Raw genomic sequence first — 19,827 nt, 5'->3', positions numbered from 1 at the left:
TATTTCAACCAGTGTCTTCTGAAATAGAATTCAAGCACAGTGAAAGTATTTGAACTATTTATTCCATAAGTATGTCATAATGACATTTGGTTTGAATCTTACATTGAAACCTCAGCGCCTTGCACCTTTTGCTTACATCTAATGAGAGTCATCTTTGTTCCAGGTCATGCTTCAATAAGACTACGGGAAAGAACACATTTTCTTTTGGCACAAAAGTTCAGTAGAAGTAAGTGGGGAACTGCCAGGATATGTCTGTCTCCACAAAACAAGCAGAACAAATTTCCATGAATCAAAGCCACTAAGTATAGTTTTAGAGATGGTAGGACATAGTTACCTTCCCTAGAAAAATACTCCAAATGCAGGCACACCCAGTGGCCAGTAGAAAAATGCTCAAGTAAATAGTAGTTCTAACCTGTATATTTCACTCTTCCTACTGAGCTATTAAAGGGGTGGAAATCCACTATAGCTATAATCTTATTTTCCTCTTTTCTATTTTCGACCTCCCACATGCTTAGTGTTCAGTTCTGCTTACCAAGTGCTTTGAATCTCCCGTAGCACCTCATGTACTACTTCCACAATGGCTGATGGTTTTCAGATAACATGATTCAAACCCATAAGAAACATCTGTAAATATATGACATTATGTATATATATATATACATATGTATAGATATATATATGTATATATATCTGTACATATACACATATATACACACATATATATTCATATATATGTGTGTATATATGTATATATATATATATGTGTATATATATGCTAGATTAATCGCTAAAATGGGCAGAGTAGGGCTGGGAAGGTGGCTCAGTGGTAGGGTGCTTATCTTGCATGCATGAGGCCCTGACTTTGATTCTTCAGCATCACATAAGCAGAAAAAGCTGGAAATGGCGCTGTGGTTAAAGTAGTAGAGTGCTAGCCTTTAGCTGAAGAGCTGAGGGACAATGCCCAGGCCCAGAGTTCAGGCCCCATGACTGACCAAAAACAAAAACAAAAAAGGTAGAGTAATGGAGAATCAAAAACCTTTTTTTTCTTCTAATATTGATTTTACTTTCGTTGAGGTTGTATGAGTAAAAACATCTGTAATGTGGCTTATATCACATTTCATTTCTTGGGTGCAATATCTCAGGCCATTTGTATTAGTTTTTTAGAGATTGTTTAAGGATATACAGGGTATGCAGTATCAGCATTAGGTTGGAGGAAATAAAGCAAGATAGGAGATATCTGTGATTTTATCTACTTAGAAAATTAATGTTAAACTGCTTTTAATCTGCCTTTCTTAAAACTTCTGATATAACTTAAAAATTCCCTTTTATTAGATCCTCAGTTATTTTCTAAAAGTTTTCATCATTTGAAGGTTTAAAAACTACAACTTTATTGAACTTAAAGGGCATCTGAAAACTTGTTAACACTGTCTTACTACAACAGAAATCTATAGCAGTATTAAAAAAAATTGAACTCTGCATAGATCAGCCTCTGAATTTACCTCTTAATCACAAAAGCTGTGGGGCTCTTAAAATCATATTTAAAATGCAAGCTGCTGATGAAAAATAAATAATTCCCCATTGCATTTCTGATGCACATTTACATCCACTTTTTCATACTCTTATCTGCTTGGAGGCCACGATTGAAAATTACTGAATTTAAAATGCTGGAAGATTCAGAAGATATTTTTCTCATTAGAGTGATTTTTGATAATACTAGGAATGACTAAAAATTTCTGTTCATAAGACAAATGTATTACCAATTTTATGTTCGTAACACATCTTTGAATTAGTGTTTTTAATCTCCATTTTAGAGAAGAAGTGATTGAGTCCTACAAAGCTAGGAAGTTGTCCAAGGTCATGTGGTTGGAAATGCAATAGAATTCAGATTCAAGCTTGTATTTTTCTGGTGAGCACTGCTTTTTATTTTTATTTTACATGTAAGAGAAACATACAGAGACACACATTACTAAAAGCTTATTGGAAGATTCAGACAAGAGATAAACGTGTTTTCAGTTTAGCCATTTCTTTGAGAACCATCTGAGACTTTTTGCTTTGAAATGCAATTTAACTGTGCATTACTTTGAGTAAGGTGAAGTACAGTTTTATTAGTGGAGTGTTATTGAGGCTAATGATTTTATGGAACAATATTATTTTAAAAAGCAATATACTATTTAATGTGTGGTATTTACTTCAGTCATAAAAGAAAATTCAAACATCTGGAATAATTTTAAAGCAATAGAACATTTGTGCACAGAAGGATGTTTCTTCCTTATATCTTACAAGACATAGCATATAATTTGAAAAGGTATATGAAAGGTTTTATATTTATACATAGTTTTTTTATTTCATTGAGCACATAAACAAAAATCTAACTATTAAAAGGAGAAATTAATGGAAAGTTATTTGTGGTGAAATTTTACTATTTCTTCAAGTACGTCATTATTGGTACTTTATTACAGTGGTTTTTTTGTTTAAAGAAAACTTAGAAACTTTGCTTATTCACCACCATATAGCTTTACCTGACTATTTTGCTGTTTCTTTGGAACTAACAGTGAAGAAATGAGCAACAAATGTGTAGTATCTCAAGAAACTATATACTAAGGTTTAAGCACTAGGATATTGACATTTTGATACGAACTTTCTTTCAAATATAAATTTATCAGAGTAGGTGATAGTTTATTTTAAAGATGTAATAATAATATGAGAGTTAAAGAGTCAGAACATTTATGATCTGGAAAGAACCTTGCAAATGAGGCTGAGGCAAGAGGTTTGTGAGTTTGAAGGTAACCTGGCTGGCATAGTTAAGACACTATCTTAACAACAACAATAACAACAACAACAACAATTTTTTTGGGGGGGAGGGTCCGGTCATGGGGCCTGAACTCTGGGCCTGGGCGCTGTCCTTCAGCTCTTCAGCTCAAGGTTAGCGCTCTACCACTTGAGACACAGCACCACTTCCGGCTTTTTTTCTTTTTTGCTTATGTGGTGCTGGGGAATCGAACCCAGGGCCTCATGCATGGAAGGCAAGCGCTCTACCACTAAGCCACCTTCCCAGCCCCAATTCAGATATGATTTTATGTGACTAATCCTAGCTACATAGTTTACATAGGTAGGAGAATTGTAGCCTGAATATGGTCTCAGGAAACAAATGTGAGACCCTATCAACAAATATCCTAAATGACTCCTTCCACCCTTCCCCACTCTGCTTCCATTGTATGTCTGTATATATACACACACATGAATTTTTTCAAAAATTATATTGGATATTTTAAAAATATAAATCTTTTGGTTGATTCTGAAGGTTTGAACAGGCCAATGAGTATTCTCATCATCGAGGCATTCTGTGGGGGCTCCCATAAACAGCTGGTAGATCTGCTCCAAGAAGAATTGGAAGACTGTGCCGTTTATACCCTCCCTGCAAAGAAATGGCATTGGAGAGCACGGACAGCAGCTTTATACTTCTCTCAGAATGTTCCTATCAGTGAGCATTACAGGTAATGAAAACTCAAGATGTATTTTCAGCTTCTTTGTACTGTACTACTTGCAGTTATGATGTTGCTTTTCTATTCATGTTTGTGAGAATTTCTTCATCTATGGAACTGATTGGAGACTATAGTGGATACTTCTTCAGACAGCAAAGCATTGGAGTATACTTACATGCTCAGAACATCCACCTCATAGGAAAGTGGCCCCCTTGAGAACTTATCAGTTTTTTCACTCTTGGTTTGTGATTTTATTCTAGGCATGTTTGTGGCTGTGGTAGACTTTTTTTTCTTGACATGAATGAGACATCTTATGTGCATAGGAAATGTTGTTGTTGTTGTTGTTGAAGTTAGCTCCCTAATCTCTTGTGCTTTTTATTGTGAGTACACTGTTTTTTTGAAATTATATTTATGTTGTCTTTGTGCCATAGTTGATAAGTTGGATATAACCAGGAATTTAATGACTATTGAGGTAGAGATAGATATAGCAATTCAAACACCACGAGAGAATGAAAAATGAAGACATTGATTTTGAATTTGACAAACTGATGCTAGCATACTAGAACTATTAACTTCCACCTCCCCTCCCTTTCCCCTTTTTCTCCTCCCTTCTCCTTCCCTCCCATCCTCCTTTCCTCCTTGCTCTCTCCCTCCCCTTTCTCCCTCCCCTTTCTCCCTCCCCTTTCTCCCTCCCCTTTCTCCCTCCCCTTTCTCCCTCCCTGCCTGCCTGCCTGCCTGCCTACCTTCCTGCCTACCTTCCTTCCTTCCTTCCTTCCTTCCTTCCTTCCTTCCTTCCTTCCTTCCTTCCTTCCTTCCTTCCTTCCTTCCTTCCTTCCTTCCTTCCTTCCTTCCTTCCTTCCTTCCTTCCTTCCTTCCTTCCTTCCTTCCTTCCTCTTCCCCTTTCCCTTTCCCTTTCCCTTTCCCTTCCCTTTCCCCTTCCCCTTCTCCTTCCCCTTCCCCTCTCCTCAGAGTCTCATTATGTTGCCCAGGCTGCCATGGAACTCATGATCCTCTGAATACCGATTTATTAAAAACTACTGACGATTTTTTGTTTTATTTATTTGTTTTTCCCCTACCATCCCTTCCTACCCCCCTCCCCAAATCCTCCCTCCCTGCCCCAACTTGTAAAGTTTGTTTTCAACATAGTGTCTTGTACATCTCATTGTTACAATGGGTCAATCTGTATCCTTCTTTCATCATTTTGTTATTTCCTTTCCCCTCCCCAAATTAGAAAAATGTATATACAAGATGCAGGGCACTGGAAACAAGTACAGTGAAACAGCAGTTATATCATGGGGGAAGAACATACAAAAGGAACAAAGAAAATCACATAGTACATTGTAAGTACATTAAAACAACATCAAGAAACAAAGGAGGAGTCAACAATGCTTGATAAGAAATATACTCATTACCTTGCTCATGTAACTGTAACCTCTCTGTACAGTATTTTCACAATACAAAACATAAAAGAAAAAAAAACAACAGCAATAAAGATAAAACCTCTTGTGTCCCTATCTTTGGGTTCATTTTGCTTAGCATCATCTTGTATGGTCATATGTACATAGCTTTTGACCTTTCTGCTTGTCCTAGACATATACTAGTTATTGCAAATAAGGGAAACCATGGGACCTATGCTTCTTTGGGCCTGGCTTACTTCACTTAATATAATTTTTTCCAGGTCTTTCCATTTCCTAACAAATGGGGTGGTGTCATTCTTTCTGATGGAAGCATAGAATTCCTTTATAGGTAATATATATATATATATATATATATATATATAATATAAATATATTTTTTTGATCCATTCATCTACTTAGGGACATCTGAATTGGTTCCATATCTTAGATATGGTGAGTAATGCTGTGTTAAACATAGTTGTGCTGGTAGGTTTAGTATGGCCTTATTTGTGTAAATGCCTAAAAGTGCGATTGTTGGGTCATAGAGGAGCTGTATATGTAGTCTTTTGAGGAACCTCCATACTGCTTTCCAAAGTGGTTGAACAAGTTTACACTCCCACTAATAATGCCATAGGGAAAAACTCCTATTAAAAAGAGTCATATTGAACACACTACATCAGTGGTGAAGAAACAAGGATAACTTTGGGGAAGCAGGGAATAGTTGAAATGGAATCTCTGAATATTTCTATCTCCTTCAGTCATCAGTGATTCCTTATGTTTCCCAATTATTAAATAGTGGCAGACTATCCTATGGTGGTTTACATATTGGATACTTTGCCAGGCTGGGTTCCTTTGTGTAGGATTGTGTTGGTTTACATAGGAGTGAGAGGTGCCAGGCAGATAGTGAATGGAGTTAGAGTATTCAGGTTAGAAGAAGGGCCTGCTGCAAGTTGCACTGTATACCTTGGTTCTAGTTGCCCTGTTCATTTGCTAAAATGAACCAGCCATAAGAGTACAGCAGTATAGATTACTGTTCCTAGCAGTCATTTGGGAGACATTCAGAGAATAATCCATTTTGTGTATGAAAATCATGTATTGTTGCTGATAATTTAAAGTGTCTGGTGGAATAGCAGCATTCAAGTTGCATTACTTTGGATTTTAAAAGTAAGATGCTATTTAGTGCATATTGTTTGCATAATTCAATATTTTATATACTGATAGCACTAAGTGAATATTGTTGATTCACTAGTAGTAGGAGAAATTTCAATGAGTGTTGATAGAAATTTCAATGAGTGTTGATAGAAAAGTTGCAAAGGTATGCCTTTTGCTGTATTCAGATCTCACTGTTTATGCTGTTTTCCCATCTTGTTTGTGTTTTTACATCACCAATTGTATTATACTACTTCAGGCCAAGTAATACATCTAAGTTTATGGCACATTTCACTTTGACATTCCCATTCAATGTAATAAATTTCTACAGTGATTTGGGACTATATCTGCTTGATTTTATTTTGATTATGAAGTTCTTGTGAATTAAATTATTGTATTACAGATATCCAGTTTTGTCATTGCTAGTCATAACTTAGTGCCTAATAGTGGTATCTGTCATCTTCCAAGCCCAGCCATTTAGTCTGCTCAGTTAACTGTAATAATCTATTCATGCATCACTCATACATACCTCACCAGTACAATATATACTTATATGTGACCAAAGATAACTTACCTACTCTACCAAATAACCCTTTGAATACTTACAAAAAAAAAATAATAGCAGTTTCAAAACCTAAGCTAAGTTGAAGAATGTGCTTACTCAGTTCAAGACTGAAGTGCAAGAATTACTTTTTAATCACACCAGTTAATCTGATCTCTTTTTTAAAATTATTTTTCTCTTTCATTATTAAAAAAATTTATTGTGAAAATACCATAAAGAGGGATTACAATTACATGGGCAAGGTAATGAGTACATTTCTTATCAAGCATTGTTGCCTCCTCCTTTGTTTCCCATCCTCTTTGAGACTTTAAAGCTATAAGAGGATTTCATTTTCCCTTTACTTCTTTTTATATATCTTTTTATATATACCGATACATAAATCATAAAAATTAATAACTATAAAATGATTAAGCACCAATATTACCTACTATGGAAAACAGCATCAAAAACGATATTACTTGTATAGGACAAGTAAGATTATGTCTGATTGTGAGAAAAACCCTGACTGTAGGTATGTATGTATTTTTCTTAGCTTCTGTACAGGTAATTGTTATTTTCATAAGTTTCTTGGAAATATTTTACTATGAAAACAACAAATACCACAGTCTAAATAATCAGTTTGATTCACTTTTATCTTGACAGCTAAAAAGAATACACCATGAATCACACTAGGGCTATTCATTTTTGTTACAAAAGTTCAACAAATTATTTTTCTCATAACTACTTGGTAATTATTGTAATTCATAGGTCACATTAAAAGTTGGCTTCTGGAAATTTCACAAAATTTAGAGAAAGTTTTTGATGAAAGGTTTTAAATTTTATGTTCTGAAATGAGTCATTTGTCCCAGGACCAAGGATTTCTACTTTATTAGAATGCCTTAGAGTAGGCATGAAGGATGTATTTTTCATTTTTCTTCCTGGAATATCTTTTCTGAGATGAAAGAATGACTGTTAAAGTCACTTTTCACTTCAGATGCTTGTATGTTTTGCTGTATGTGAAGTATTATGGCAGTTACTCATAGTTGCCCTTACAACATCTACTCTTCTTGTTATCTTTTGGGTAGCCCCCGTGAGCTAAGCATCATCTCATTCTCTTTTGCAAGATTGCCTAAATGTTCCTTGTGAGAGTTAGTCCCAAGTTATGGCAAATTAGGGTGTTTTTAAAAAAAGTTTTTGTTTTTGTTTTTTTTAACAATGCTTGAGTACCTACCTCCTCCTGAGAGTAAAGCATAACGGATCCAGATTGTTTGTGGTGATCCCATTCTCTTATGCAAAATTTCCTCAACATTCCCTGTAAGTAAAGTTCATCAATCCCCAAATCATGGCAAATTAGTGTTAGGGGGATAACCTCTCATCAGACCTCTTATACTGTTTTCAGATAAGTGTTACTGTTAATTTTAAGTTTTACTTTTGGAAGGAGAGAACTAACTCTCCTTTTCTTAACCATGAATTACAACTGTAAGGATAAAAGCCACTAATGGCTGTGCTAGACTTCTGTTTTGCACAATATAAATACCTCACATGAATAATCCTTCTGTCTCTAAAACATCTAGAAATGCTTTGAAAAACCCCAATAATTTCATTTTAGCCTTTTTTTTTTTTTTTAGCAAAGATCAAGAAAATTGTAAGGCCCCAACTGAGAAAGGATCAGGAAAATAGAATGGTTTTTGGCTGTGAATCAGTGGTTTCTGATTTTTATAAAAGGAATTTGTTAAATAAATTATTACATTTGTGAAAAGAAATGTAGTAGATTCCTAACCTAAAGCAGAAAATTCTTCTTTTAATTGAGAGGGTAGTTTTGAAAATTCCATTAGTGTGGTTTGGTCTATTTTTTTTTTAATTGTGAAAATACTGTACAGAGGAGTTACAAATACATGGGCAAGATAGTGAGTACATTTCTTATCAAGCATTGTAGCCTCCTCCTTTGTTTCCCCTTCCCATCCCTTCCCATCCTCTCCCCACCCCTTTGCCCCCACACCAAAGTTGTGAAATTCGTTTTCTTTTTTTAAAAATTTTTATTTTTTTATTGTGAAAATACTGTACAGAGGGGTTACAATTACATGGGCAAGATAATGAGTACATTTCTTATCAAGCATTGTAGCATCCTTTGTTTCCCCTTCCCATCTCTTCCCATCCTCCCCCCACCTTCCCCACCCAATCCTCCCCGCTAACCCTCCCCATCCCCCCCATTGTAAAGTTCATTTTTCGACATAATGACTTTGTACATCTCATTGTTGCAGTGGGTCCACCTGTATACCTATTTAAACGATTTGTTTTTCCCCTTCCCCTCCACAAATTATAACAACATCAAATACAGTGAAAGCAGGGGTTATACTGGGGGGGAGGGACATACAAAGCAACAAAGAAATAATCTTATAAATGTGTTAGAAACAAATGCATGAAAGAAAAAAAACATTTGTATACATATCTTAGGGTTCATTTCCCTAACATCACCTTATCTGACCTTTTCTGCTTGACTCAGACATATACTAGATATTGCAAATAAGGGAAACCATGGGACCTATGTTTCTTTGGGCCTGGCTTACTTCACTTAATATAATTTTTTCCAAGCCTTTCCATTTCCTAACAAATGGGGCAATGTCATTCTTTCTGATGGAGGCATAGAATTCCATTGTGTATATATACCACATTTTCTTGATCCACTCATCTACTGAGGGGCATCTGGGTTGGTTCCATATCTTAGCTATGCTGCATTAAGCATAGTTGTGCTGGCAGCTTTAGTATGACCTTGTTTGTGATCATTTGGATAAATGCCCAAAAGTGGGATTGCTGGATCATAGGGGAACTCTATGTGGAGTCTTTTGAGGAACCTCCATACTACTTTCCAAAGTGGTTGAACAAGTTTACACTCCCACCAACAATGCAGTAAGGTTCCCTTCTGTCCACATCCCCTCCAGCATCTGCTCTTATTAAAGTTCTTGATTTTAGCCATTCTAACTGGAGTGAGGTGGTATCTCAATGTTGTTTTGATTTGCATTTCTTTTATGGCTAGGGAGGTTGAGCATTTCTTCATGTGTCTATTGGCCATCCTTCTTTCCTCTTCAGAGAAGTTTCTCTTGAAGTCTTTTAGCCCACTTATTTATTGGGCAGTTGTTTCTTTGAGGATTTGTTGTTGGGAGATTTAATTCTTTGAGTTCCAAGTATATTTTAGATATGAGACCCTTGTCCATTGTATGGCTAGTGAAGATCTTCTCCCAATCCGTGGGCTTTCTATTGATCTTGCTAGCTATGTCCTTTGCCATGCAGAAGCTCTGCAGCTTCATGCAATCCCATTTGTCCAACCTTTCTTTGATTTGTTGTGTTTCTGGGTCTCTATTAAGAAAATTTTGGCCTATGCCAAGGAGACCTAGTGTTTCTCCTATTCCATCCTGTAATGTTTTCAGAGTGTCTGCTTTGAGTTCAAGGTCTTTGATCCATTTGGAGTTGATTCTGGTGCAGGGTGATATATAAGGATCTAGCTTTAGTTTTCTACAAGTAGTTAACCAATTTTGCTAGCACCATTTACTGAAGAGGCTGTTTTTCTTCCATTCTATTTTTTTAGCTCCCTTATTGAAGATTAGATGGCTATAGGTCTGTAGATTCATTTCTGGGTTTTCAATTCTATTCCATTGGGTTTGGTCTAATTTTAAATATCAGTTTTATATTTTCTTTAACTGAAATATAAAAAAATCATACATAATGGGATTTCATGTAGTGGTTCATATCATGTATACATGATGTAATGTTTAAATACATGGTTTAATGTTTAATGTCTTCTCAGCCATTTGTTATCTCTTCATGGTAAAACTATTTAGAATCAATCCTTTGAACTATACAATACTTAATTTTTACCTGTAATTACCCTCTCATACTTTAGAAGATCCTGAAAAAATATGCACAGAAGTATTTTTATATGCTAGTTATGGTAAGTATAGAGGTAAAAGAGTGAAACCATGCATGGTTATACTGAAAATGAAAGATGAGGATTGCCTAGGTAAGAGTATAGTAGAGGCAGTCAGGGCAATCAGTGCCCCTCTTGTGACCCTTGTACCTTTGCTTGTTCCCTGCTCTACTTATTGTTCCTGTGTACATCAATAGTTGTAATACTAGAGAGTCTAAAATAAAAACAGTGAAAAAGAGTGAAATTGAAAGCAAATATACAATGGAGATAAACAAAATCAAAGTTGTTACTTTGAAATAAGATGAATAAACCAAAGGCACAATTGATTTCTTTGAAGACACAATAACTTCTGAAATAAAACAAATAATGATAGATACAGTACAGATCAATAAAAACAGGAAAATGCATTGAATGCTTTCATGTTAATACACTTTAAACCTAGATAAAATGGATAATTTCTTGGAAAAATATAACTTATGGAACCACATTCAACATGAATAGTGAGTATTAAATAATTACTAAATTCACTGGAGGGTGGGAGTAGAATACATTGGTGGAACTGGTTTACCACATCTATGTTACCCTGCCTCTTTTTAAATGTGAGTTTGGTAAGGTCAGATGCCTTCTTTCTTAGTTTTTTAGTTTTTATTTTTGTTTGTTTTTTTGTTTTATTCACACACATCCTTGCTGTTGATAGATGTCGCCCTTTTGATACCTTTTCTCAAACATATGAGCATGCTTGTGTGTTTATTTACCTTTAAATAGTTGTGAAATGGCCACATGTGTTTTATAAATTGCCCATGGAACAGGAAAGCAAATACTGGGTAGGAAATGAATAGAATAACTATTTAATCATAGAAATAATGGATAAAATAGAGTTGTTCATACTTCTTTTATAATTTTCTCTTTTCCTTACTGTTAGCATGACTAAAATTTAGCTCAGTAGATTATTTCTTAGAAAATATTTTTTTCTTTCTCAGATACACTGGTTACTGTGAAACATTGATTTGGGGAAAATGATCATTTTAGATGATCTTAGCTTCTTATACATGTTTCTTATTAATAGCTCTTATGAATAAAGTTATGAAGTAAATGATTAGATGTAGTTGATTAGTAAGGTTGTGGTTTCTAATATAATTTCTATTTCTGACCCAGTAATTTAAAGTTTACTATGCTTGATAATGATATCTTACTCTGAAGTTTTGCCTGTTGACAAAATATAAATTATTTAATGCTATTTTTATTAAATTTTATGTTTTAAAATAATTATACACTGTTTAATAATTCAATCTTCTTTTTATTTGTATGCATCAAAATTTGGTTGTATAAAAAGTGACAATGAGTTTGGTGTTGTGAGGCATGTCTGTAACCCTCCTACTCAGAGAATCATGAGATCATGAGATCATACGCTACTCTATCCAAAAAATATAAATAAATAGAAAAGATCTGTACATGTTTTAGGCCCTTATAGTACAATCACTTTTTTGTTGTTTGTATATCAGTCTTAGGGCTTGAACTTAGGCCTCAGCTCTGTCCCTGGGCTTTTTTGCTTAACGTTAATATTCTACTACTTGAGCCATACCACTACTTCTGGATTTTGAGGGGTTGATTGGAGATAAGGATCTCATGGACATTCCTGCCTGGACTGGCTTTGAACCTCAGTTTTCAGATCTCAGCCTCCTTAACAGCGAGGTTTGCTAACAATTAGCCACTGGTGCCCAGCTTGTACAACATTTTTTATCTCTATATAATAACTTGAAAAAAATTGAAAAAAGAATAAACAGTGATACAAATAACTAACTTAATGAATACTTACCATTCAAGAGGCATTCTTCAGTCCTAAAAGCTGTGTATAACTGTCCAGGCATGATAGGGGAAGAAGCAACAGCCAAGTTACTTTCTTGGATTTCAGTTACTAAGCTAGTTGTTGATTAATACGGGATTTCAGCTCAAGTCTGGCAACCTGCAGTGATCACATACAGTTTGCTTATTGTAAGAACTGCTATGCTATCTTACTTTCCAGTAGTAGAAAGGGAAATGTGTTAAATCTAAGTATTGTTTTGTTAAAAATATATTGCTAAGGATGTGACAGGGTTAGGAGGGACAGGAGAAGGATGACCAAGATGCATTTTGCTGTAAACTGACACATTGAGTTGAAATCCCTTTATATAACTACTGAAAATAATAAAAAATAAATATTATACCTTGAAAAAATTGTACTAAAATTTACTATCTGAAGTGGGCGTGTTGCTTTTCCTGTCTTGAGAAGTATTATAGTTCTTGAATCGTATTGGAGTCTAGAAGCTGGAATCCAGCAGCCTTTTTAGGTTTGTAAGGCATGCTCATATTTCCTTAGTACATTTTCTTTTAGTTTTCAGCCTTGGAAGTCATAGGTCATCTGAGTTTTCCTCTATTGAGGCTTCTCTTTAAAATACAAATAAGGAATTAACGTATGAAGCTTAAGCTTTTTTTATTCATAGGGTAAACTAATGAATACACAATATGTTTGGGATGCTCAATACCTGCCATTCACAAATTATGATAAGACTAGTATACTGCAAAGTTTTTTGTGGCTTTTGAACTTGCTAGAGGCACCATGGCATTACTGCCCAGATCAATAGCCTTATGTTGTTACTAGTTACGCGTTCCTCTTATGGTTTGGATGATGTTCTCTGACACTATATAAATAATTTTGTCATTAGGTGCACTGTAGCATCTCATAATCTCACCATTTTGTGACTGCTCCATTTGTGAGAACTGGTTGAGAGATTCCTCATCGTTTGCTCAGCCAACCAGCTTCCCTATCTTGTACTGCCTTGTTGTGGGGTTCTGCTTTAGTTTGTTTTCATATCAATCTTGCTGTCTTGTCCAGCCAGCCTCCACTAGCCTTTTAGATGTGTAGGGGCTTTACAGGTTCCTCAACAGTATTTTATCTTTGTCAAGTCTTTCCTGATTGTTCAGTTTATACACTTGGACTTTGTGTTGAAAATGTTGCTGACAATAACACTAAAGAATAGAATGATTCTGAGAACCAAATAATAATTCAGTCACTATCTGTCTCTCTTATCCATCTCTTTCTTCTATTCTTTTCACTTTCATTCCCTCTCTCTCACACACAAACATAACTACATAATTTTTTATTGCAAAACTAAAATTTAAACCTGTGTGTTGCTCCCTAAATGATGGTTTGTAGGGTTCATTTTTTTGTACTTTTCTTTATGCTCATGTTTCAGTGCTCCCATAAAGGAAAATTTTCCAATAGCAGAAGAAAAAATGTTTTCTTGTTATGTTATGTAGTTTATTCTTACCACAACCTGCTAATTCAAAAATGTTTGTATAGTTAGTAACACATACTGTGAAGCCACTGCTTCCAAGAAGTTAAAATACTGCAGTTTGACTTTAAGTATATGCTTTAATATCCCTTGTAGCTTATTTTAAAATAAAACAAAATATCACATGTAAGGTTCTTTACAGCCCCCTAGGTAATGGTTCACATGGATACAAGACATTATTTCTAACACATTCTGTGCCTTAAAGACCTCCTGGGTAAATCTCTTATATATTTACTTTTTGAAATCTGACAACTGTATTTTAGAACACAAAGTGAATGTTTATTACACTTTCATAGAGGGTAGAAAGATCATTATTTTTAATGAATGGGATGGAAAAAGGGGAAAAAAGTAAAAAGAAATCCCTAAATAGATGACAAAATACACTATTGTGTGATAGAGCCTCGTCTGAAGTGTAACCTTTTATAATTTTGCTTTTATAGCTTTCATGCTTGATTTTCACATAATTGAAACCTTTCTGATTTTAGACTACTTGTAACCTGATTTTTTTTTTTTTAGGTGTTGAGTGTGTTCATCATAGTTTTCATAAGATTGAATTCTATGTCTATCCTCATGTTTGGAAAAAGTTTTCTGTGTTTACACAGATCTTAGTCAAAGTAAACATGTTTGCTTTTGCTACTGTAAGGTGTACATAGATGTGAATCTCTGACATTTTGGGCCTTAAAAGCTATGCTGCAGATCCTTTGTAATTTTTTCCCCCTTAAGCCATCTTAGGGAAGCTTTATTTTATTTTTATTATTATTATAAAGGTATTGTACAGAGAGTTATCATTTCATAAGTCAGGTAATGAGAATATTTCTTTTTGGACAATATTACTCCTTTTAAGGAGGTTTTATTTATTTATTATTTATTTGTTTGTTTGTTTATTTATTTATTTTTGGGTCCGGTCGTGGGGCCTGAACTCTGGGCCTGGGTGCTGTCCCTCAGCTCTTCAGATCAAGGCTAGCACTCTACCACTTAAGCCACAGCGCCACTTCTGGTTTTTTTCCTTTTGCTTATGTGGTGCTGAGGAATCGAACCCAGGGCCTCAAGCATGCAAGGCAAGTGCTCTACCACTGAGCCACCTTCCCAGCCCCTTTAAGGAGGTTTTACTAAGGAAGTTTTCACATTTGTTTGTTTACTTGGGGTTAAGATTTGGCCTTCTACACTCCTTTGGGCACATCGTTTTGTATAGCCAATGACTGAATTTTGTATATATTTTCTCTGTTTGTAGACCTCTATTGTTTAGGCTCTGACATTAAGTCCCATGATGGACCTGTTGTTTTCTGAGCTGCCAGCCTGCAGGAATAGCTATGAGGGGAAGTGAGGAGATGAGTCAGGGTTACTACACTCAAAAAAGCCCCTCTGTCCATGTCGGTCATAAGTCTTTTTAAAGAACATAGTCTCACATATTAAGTGTATTTTTTTCCTGTAAAGGTTCTAATATGGCTTTCTTTCTTCATATCTCATACTAGTAATAAAAGTTTAACATTCCCCTTTTTAGGAGAAAGACCAGAAGGAGAGCTCAGTGGGAGGAATAGTGGGGGAAGATTTGTCCAAAATCCCCTGTTATCTTTGGTGCTCCTGTAAACTTGTTTTCATTATTCTTTTCTTTTATCAGTATTTATTAAGATCTCGTACTTGTATTAGTATTGGTGGAATGAAGCCAAAGTTGATAAACTTGGACATATGGAGTCAGCATATAGTAAACCTTAGTAAACCCAGGGTTGAGATCATGCCCTTTGAAAACAGGCAGTAGCATTCCATTCCCACACCACAGAAACATGTGCTGTGGCCTACAGGATGTGAGTATTGCCTCTTCACTCAGTTCCCTCATCTTACAAATTTGCTTTAGCAGCATTGGTTTTATTATTTACTCTAAAAATGTCCAGCTCTTTTCCACCTCTGGTCCTGTTACTTCTTGTTGATCTCTTGGCCAGCAACATGTACCTAAACCTTTGCCCTCCATGCTTTGGTCTCCCTTGCTTTCTCTTTTCCCATCTCTCAAGTCCTGGTAAATTTCATTTCCTCATGCTTTCCCTAAGCATCCTGTCTGCAATAAGTCCTCTATCTCAGTACCTTTCTCTCAACTCTGTAATATGATTTAGTGTAACTTGTGATTATTTCAATGGTTTACTTTGCTTTGCTTTGTTTGTCTCTTAATTTTATTCTGTTTCATGAAGACCAAGGGACTTATGTCTTCATTTTTCATTTTTTCCCTACTAGCACTTAACATACTTCCTAACAGATAGTAGTTACTAAGTAAACATGGCTGAATGAATGGACTATGAAAATACAAACAAAATATAGTTGCAATTATCTTTGTGAATTTTCTTATTTTTTTCTACTATAGACATTATGTAGAAACATGTTTTTGTGTGTTTGTAGAAACTGCATAAGGAACCTTTGTATAAGTAGTTCTGGAATTTTTTAAATTCAGGATCTACTAGAATCTAGAATATGTTTATAATAGTTCATAAATTGTGATTATATTTTTGAGGATTTGTAGTTTTGTCATCCACTCACAGTGGTCTTTTAACTTACTGTAACTTTCATGATAGAAGAGAGTTGAATGTAGCTTAAAGAGGCATTTTGTTTGGCTACTGAATTATTTCAGTTTCTTCCTTCCTTCCTTCCTTTCTTCCTTCCTTCCTTTCTTCCTTCCCTCCTTCCTTCCTTTCTTCCTTCCTTCCCTCCTTCCTTCCTTCCTTTCTCTTTCTTTCTTTCTTTCTTTCTTTCTTTCTTTCTTTCTTTCTTTCTTTCTTTCTTTCTTTCTTTCTTTCTTTCTTTCTTTCTTTCTTTCTTTCTTTCTTTCTTTCTTTCTTGCTATTGTGGCAGTACTGGGCATAAAAAGCTGGCAACCTATCACTATAATCTATCTATCTATCTATCTATCTATCTATCTATCTATCTATCTATCTATCTATCTATCTATCTATCTATCTAATTTCCAGCTTTTTGGCGGTTAATTGGAGAGAAAAGCTTCAGGCTGGCTTCAAATTGACATCCTCAGATTTCTTCCTTGACTAGGTAGATTACAGTCTAGTACTGGTGTCCAACTAAAATTTTATTTTATTTGTATTTTAAAGATTTTTTTATGTAGACATGCACTGTTTTGGTCACAAGTGCCACTAGCCACCTTTGTTTATCATATTCATGTTATTTAAAACCCTTGTTTTGTCTTTATGTTTGTGGCTTCTGATTAATCATTTATCCATTAATGCATCTTCAAATGGTTTTTAATATATTTAATATATTTAATTGAGTGGGGAATCAGCAGTTCTGATTTTAATTCAAACTCTACCATCGGTTATTTAGTCTGAAAAAGTAACTTCTCAAATTTAGAATTGTTTTGTTTTTATCAGTAATTGGAAGTTTATTTATTCCTGAGTTCTATGATGTCATGAACAAATAATTAAAATTAAGAACAAGATTTAAGGAGTTCTAACATAAAGAGCAGTTTTGTCTTTTTCACTCACATTTGTCACTAGCCATTGTTTACTTTAACCTCAGATTTTTTTCCCCTAGTCTTACTTGTATACTTCTTTGCATATTTGCTAATGATATGTAGTTTTTATTTTTAAATTTAGAAAATTTGAGGAGTATATTCTTACAATATTGTTCTTGTATTTTGGAAATAGCTCTGTTGTGATTTCTTGGTTGTTAGTCTTAGAATTTCTTTTCAAAGATGTTTGGCCTTTAAGTTACCTATTTGTCTCTGTGGACATAGAACATAACACCAAATTCACATGATGTTACATTAGAATGCACACAGAATAATAACTTATAGATAGGGTAGTGTTCACTAAAGAAGTACAGAAGAGAGTGTTTACTTTTTGTTCAGCAAATTCTGAGGTACTTGAGAGTATGTTAGAGATTTTAGTAGATGGAAACAACTTGAAATAATACCAAAGAAGAAGCAGCATTGTGAACAAAGTTGTGGACACAGGAAAAATAGGGAAATGTTTAGAAACAAAGTTTGGTTTAGGCTGATCGTGGTTTGAATAAGAGAGAGTCACTGGGGAGCTGGTTGGGATGATAGGCAGATTTTGTTCTGTCTAGTACATATATATTCCTTCCTTTTATTCTTGTGCTAGTAGTAGTAGAACTTGAACACAGGGCCTCTTTGTTTGTTTCTTTGTTTGTTTTGTGCAGTCCTGGAGCTTGAACTCATGGCTTACGAGCTTCTTACCTTGGAGATGAGTCTCTTGGACTTTGCTTCTCTGGCTAGCTTTGAATTGTGATCCTTAGAGCTGAGAGTCCTGAACAGTCTCAGCCATTGGCCCCTCAGTTCTTTGTTTGTTTTTTTTTGGTTGTGGGGCTTGAACTCTGGGCCTCAGCACTGTCCCTCAGCTCTTCAGCTCAAGGCAAGTTCTCTACCATTTGAGTCATAGTGCCACTTCTGGTTTTCTGAGTGGTTTATTGGAAAAAAGAGTTTCTGGCTTTGAACAGGGATCCTCAGATTTCAGCTTCCTGAGTAGCTAGGATTACAGGTATGAGCCCAGCAGCCATGGCTGGTTGTTTTTTTTTTTAATAATTATTGTTTTTTGATTGTTTTTGTGTTCTTTTGCCAGTAAATTAGAAATAGAGTCTCTCTGATTTTTCTTCCTGGGCTCTTTTTAAGTAGCAATCCTCATATTTCAGCTTTCTGAGTAGCTAGGATTACACATATGAGCCACAGGCACTAGTCACAAATACATTCTTCAATTCAAGGTTAAGAATTTGCTGAACATTTATTTTCAGTGGTAAGTCTCCTTTGAATTGTCTATCACTCAGGAGACTGAGTTGCATGTGATTGAAAACCAATTCACAATCACATCAACCTTAAGGAAAGTATATTAGGTCATATAACTTCAAGTCCTAGGGTGTTTTGATCAGAAGTAAGTCTGGATCTAGTGATTTAGGTCTGCTGTTAGGTATAGTTTTTTGATTCTACTTTTCTTATTTTGGCTGTAGTGTGAAGCACACTGTATGGATCACTGTTTAAGCCAAGCTTAGTACATTCTACCAGCTATATTACCTTTCTATAAAATAGTACCTTTTTCTTCTAACTAAAGTCCCAAAATTCAATGAGTGCATTTTTTTGTTTATATCATGTGGCCGTTTAATGTGTTATGTGGCAGAACATATCTCATGTGAAGAATGGCTAAATTTGAGTTGTATTACCATTTTGGAATTGAGGTGTGGGCTCAGTACAATTCAAGACACATGGTATGAATGAGGGAGAACAAAAGGAAAAGTGTACCATTAGGCATTAAGGAAGGTGAAATGATGTTTTGCAGACGAAAACAAAACAAAACAGGGTTCCGTAAAAACTGAATAGACTGAATAGAGCAATAGTACAGCAGTACAGATGAAAGACCATTTATGATGGTGGAAATGATGAATTTTCAATATTTAATACAGAAATAATGATACTTTGAATGAGAACAATGACAGTAAGAATGCAAAGTAGGAAAGGAATTATCAGTATGAATAAAATTCATCTTGTTTGTGCAGCACTATCAATGACATCGATATAATAGCTGAAAGTTGCCTTTGTTTTTGCTTATAAAAAATTGGAAGTTGGATGCTGGTGTCTCATACCTGTATTCCTAGTTACTCAGAATGAGGCTGTGGTCTGAGGAGAAGCCAAACTGGGTAGGAAAGTCTGTGAAACTTTTATTTCCAATTCTCCACCATATAGCTGGAAGTAAAGCTGTGGCTTAAGTGGTACAGTCCCAGATTTCAGTGAAAAAGTAGAATGACAGCATCCAGACCTTAAATTCAAGACCTAGTAATGGAGTTAAAAAAAAAAAAAAGAATTTGAGGTATATATTTACTTAGTCATTATTATAAAAATCACTACCAAAGCAGTTCATTGGTGATGATTATTTTGAAAATAGAACCTGATAATTGCAAATTGTTTCTATTTACTCAGTATATTTTCTCAGTGAGTTTGCTTTGGGAGCCAGCTTCTCCTCCTATTTGGACAATGGTCACTTGAGTCTGTGCTTTCTAAAACAGT

General features: G+C 35.0%; 1 protein-coding gene across 7 annotated transcripts in view; it reads left to right on the top strand.

The window, feature by feature from the left end:
* Gtdc1 (glycosyltransferase like domain containing 1) overlaps positions 1–19,827 on the top strand; it is a 355,236-nt gene that overhangs the window by 97,795 nt on the left and 237,614 nt on the right. For 3 of the 7 annotated variants that reach the window (XM_042683440.1, XM_042683441.1, XM_042683446.1), the window contains 3 exons: positions 164–226; positions 1,812–1,906; positions 3,302–3,494. In XM_042683440.1, coding sequence (XP_042539374.1) covers positions 3,316–3,494 — 179 coding nt within the window. In that variant the 5' untranslated portion in view covers positions 164–226; positions 1,812–1,906; positions 3,302–3,315. Of the gene's footprint in view, positions 1–163; positions 227–1,811; positions 1,907–3,301; positions 3,495–19,827 lie in introns of those variants that run through there. The other 4 variants (XM_042683442.1, XM_042683443.1, XM_042683444.1 and 1 more) reach the window with 4 other exon arrangements.

Source organism: Dipodomys spectabilis, unplaced genomic scaffold (genome assembly GCF_019054845.1).
Source record: "Dipodomys spectabilis isolate Male_0828 unplaced genomic scaffold, ASM1905484v1 ptg000081l, whole genome shotgun sequence".
In the NCBI taxonomy this organism is placed as follows: domain Eukaryota; kingdom Metazoa; phylum Chordata; class Mammalia; order Rodentia; family Heteromyidae; genus Dipodomys; species Dipodomys spectabilis.
Note: the sequence above shows the minus strand (reverse complement) of the source record. Positions and strands in the feature narration are given on the sequence as shown.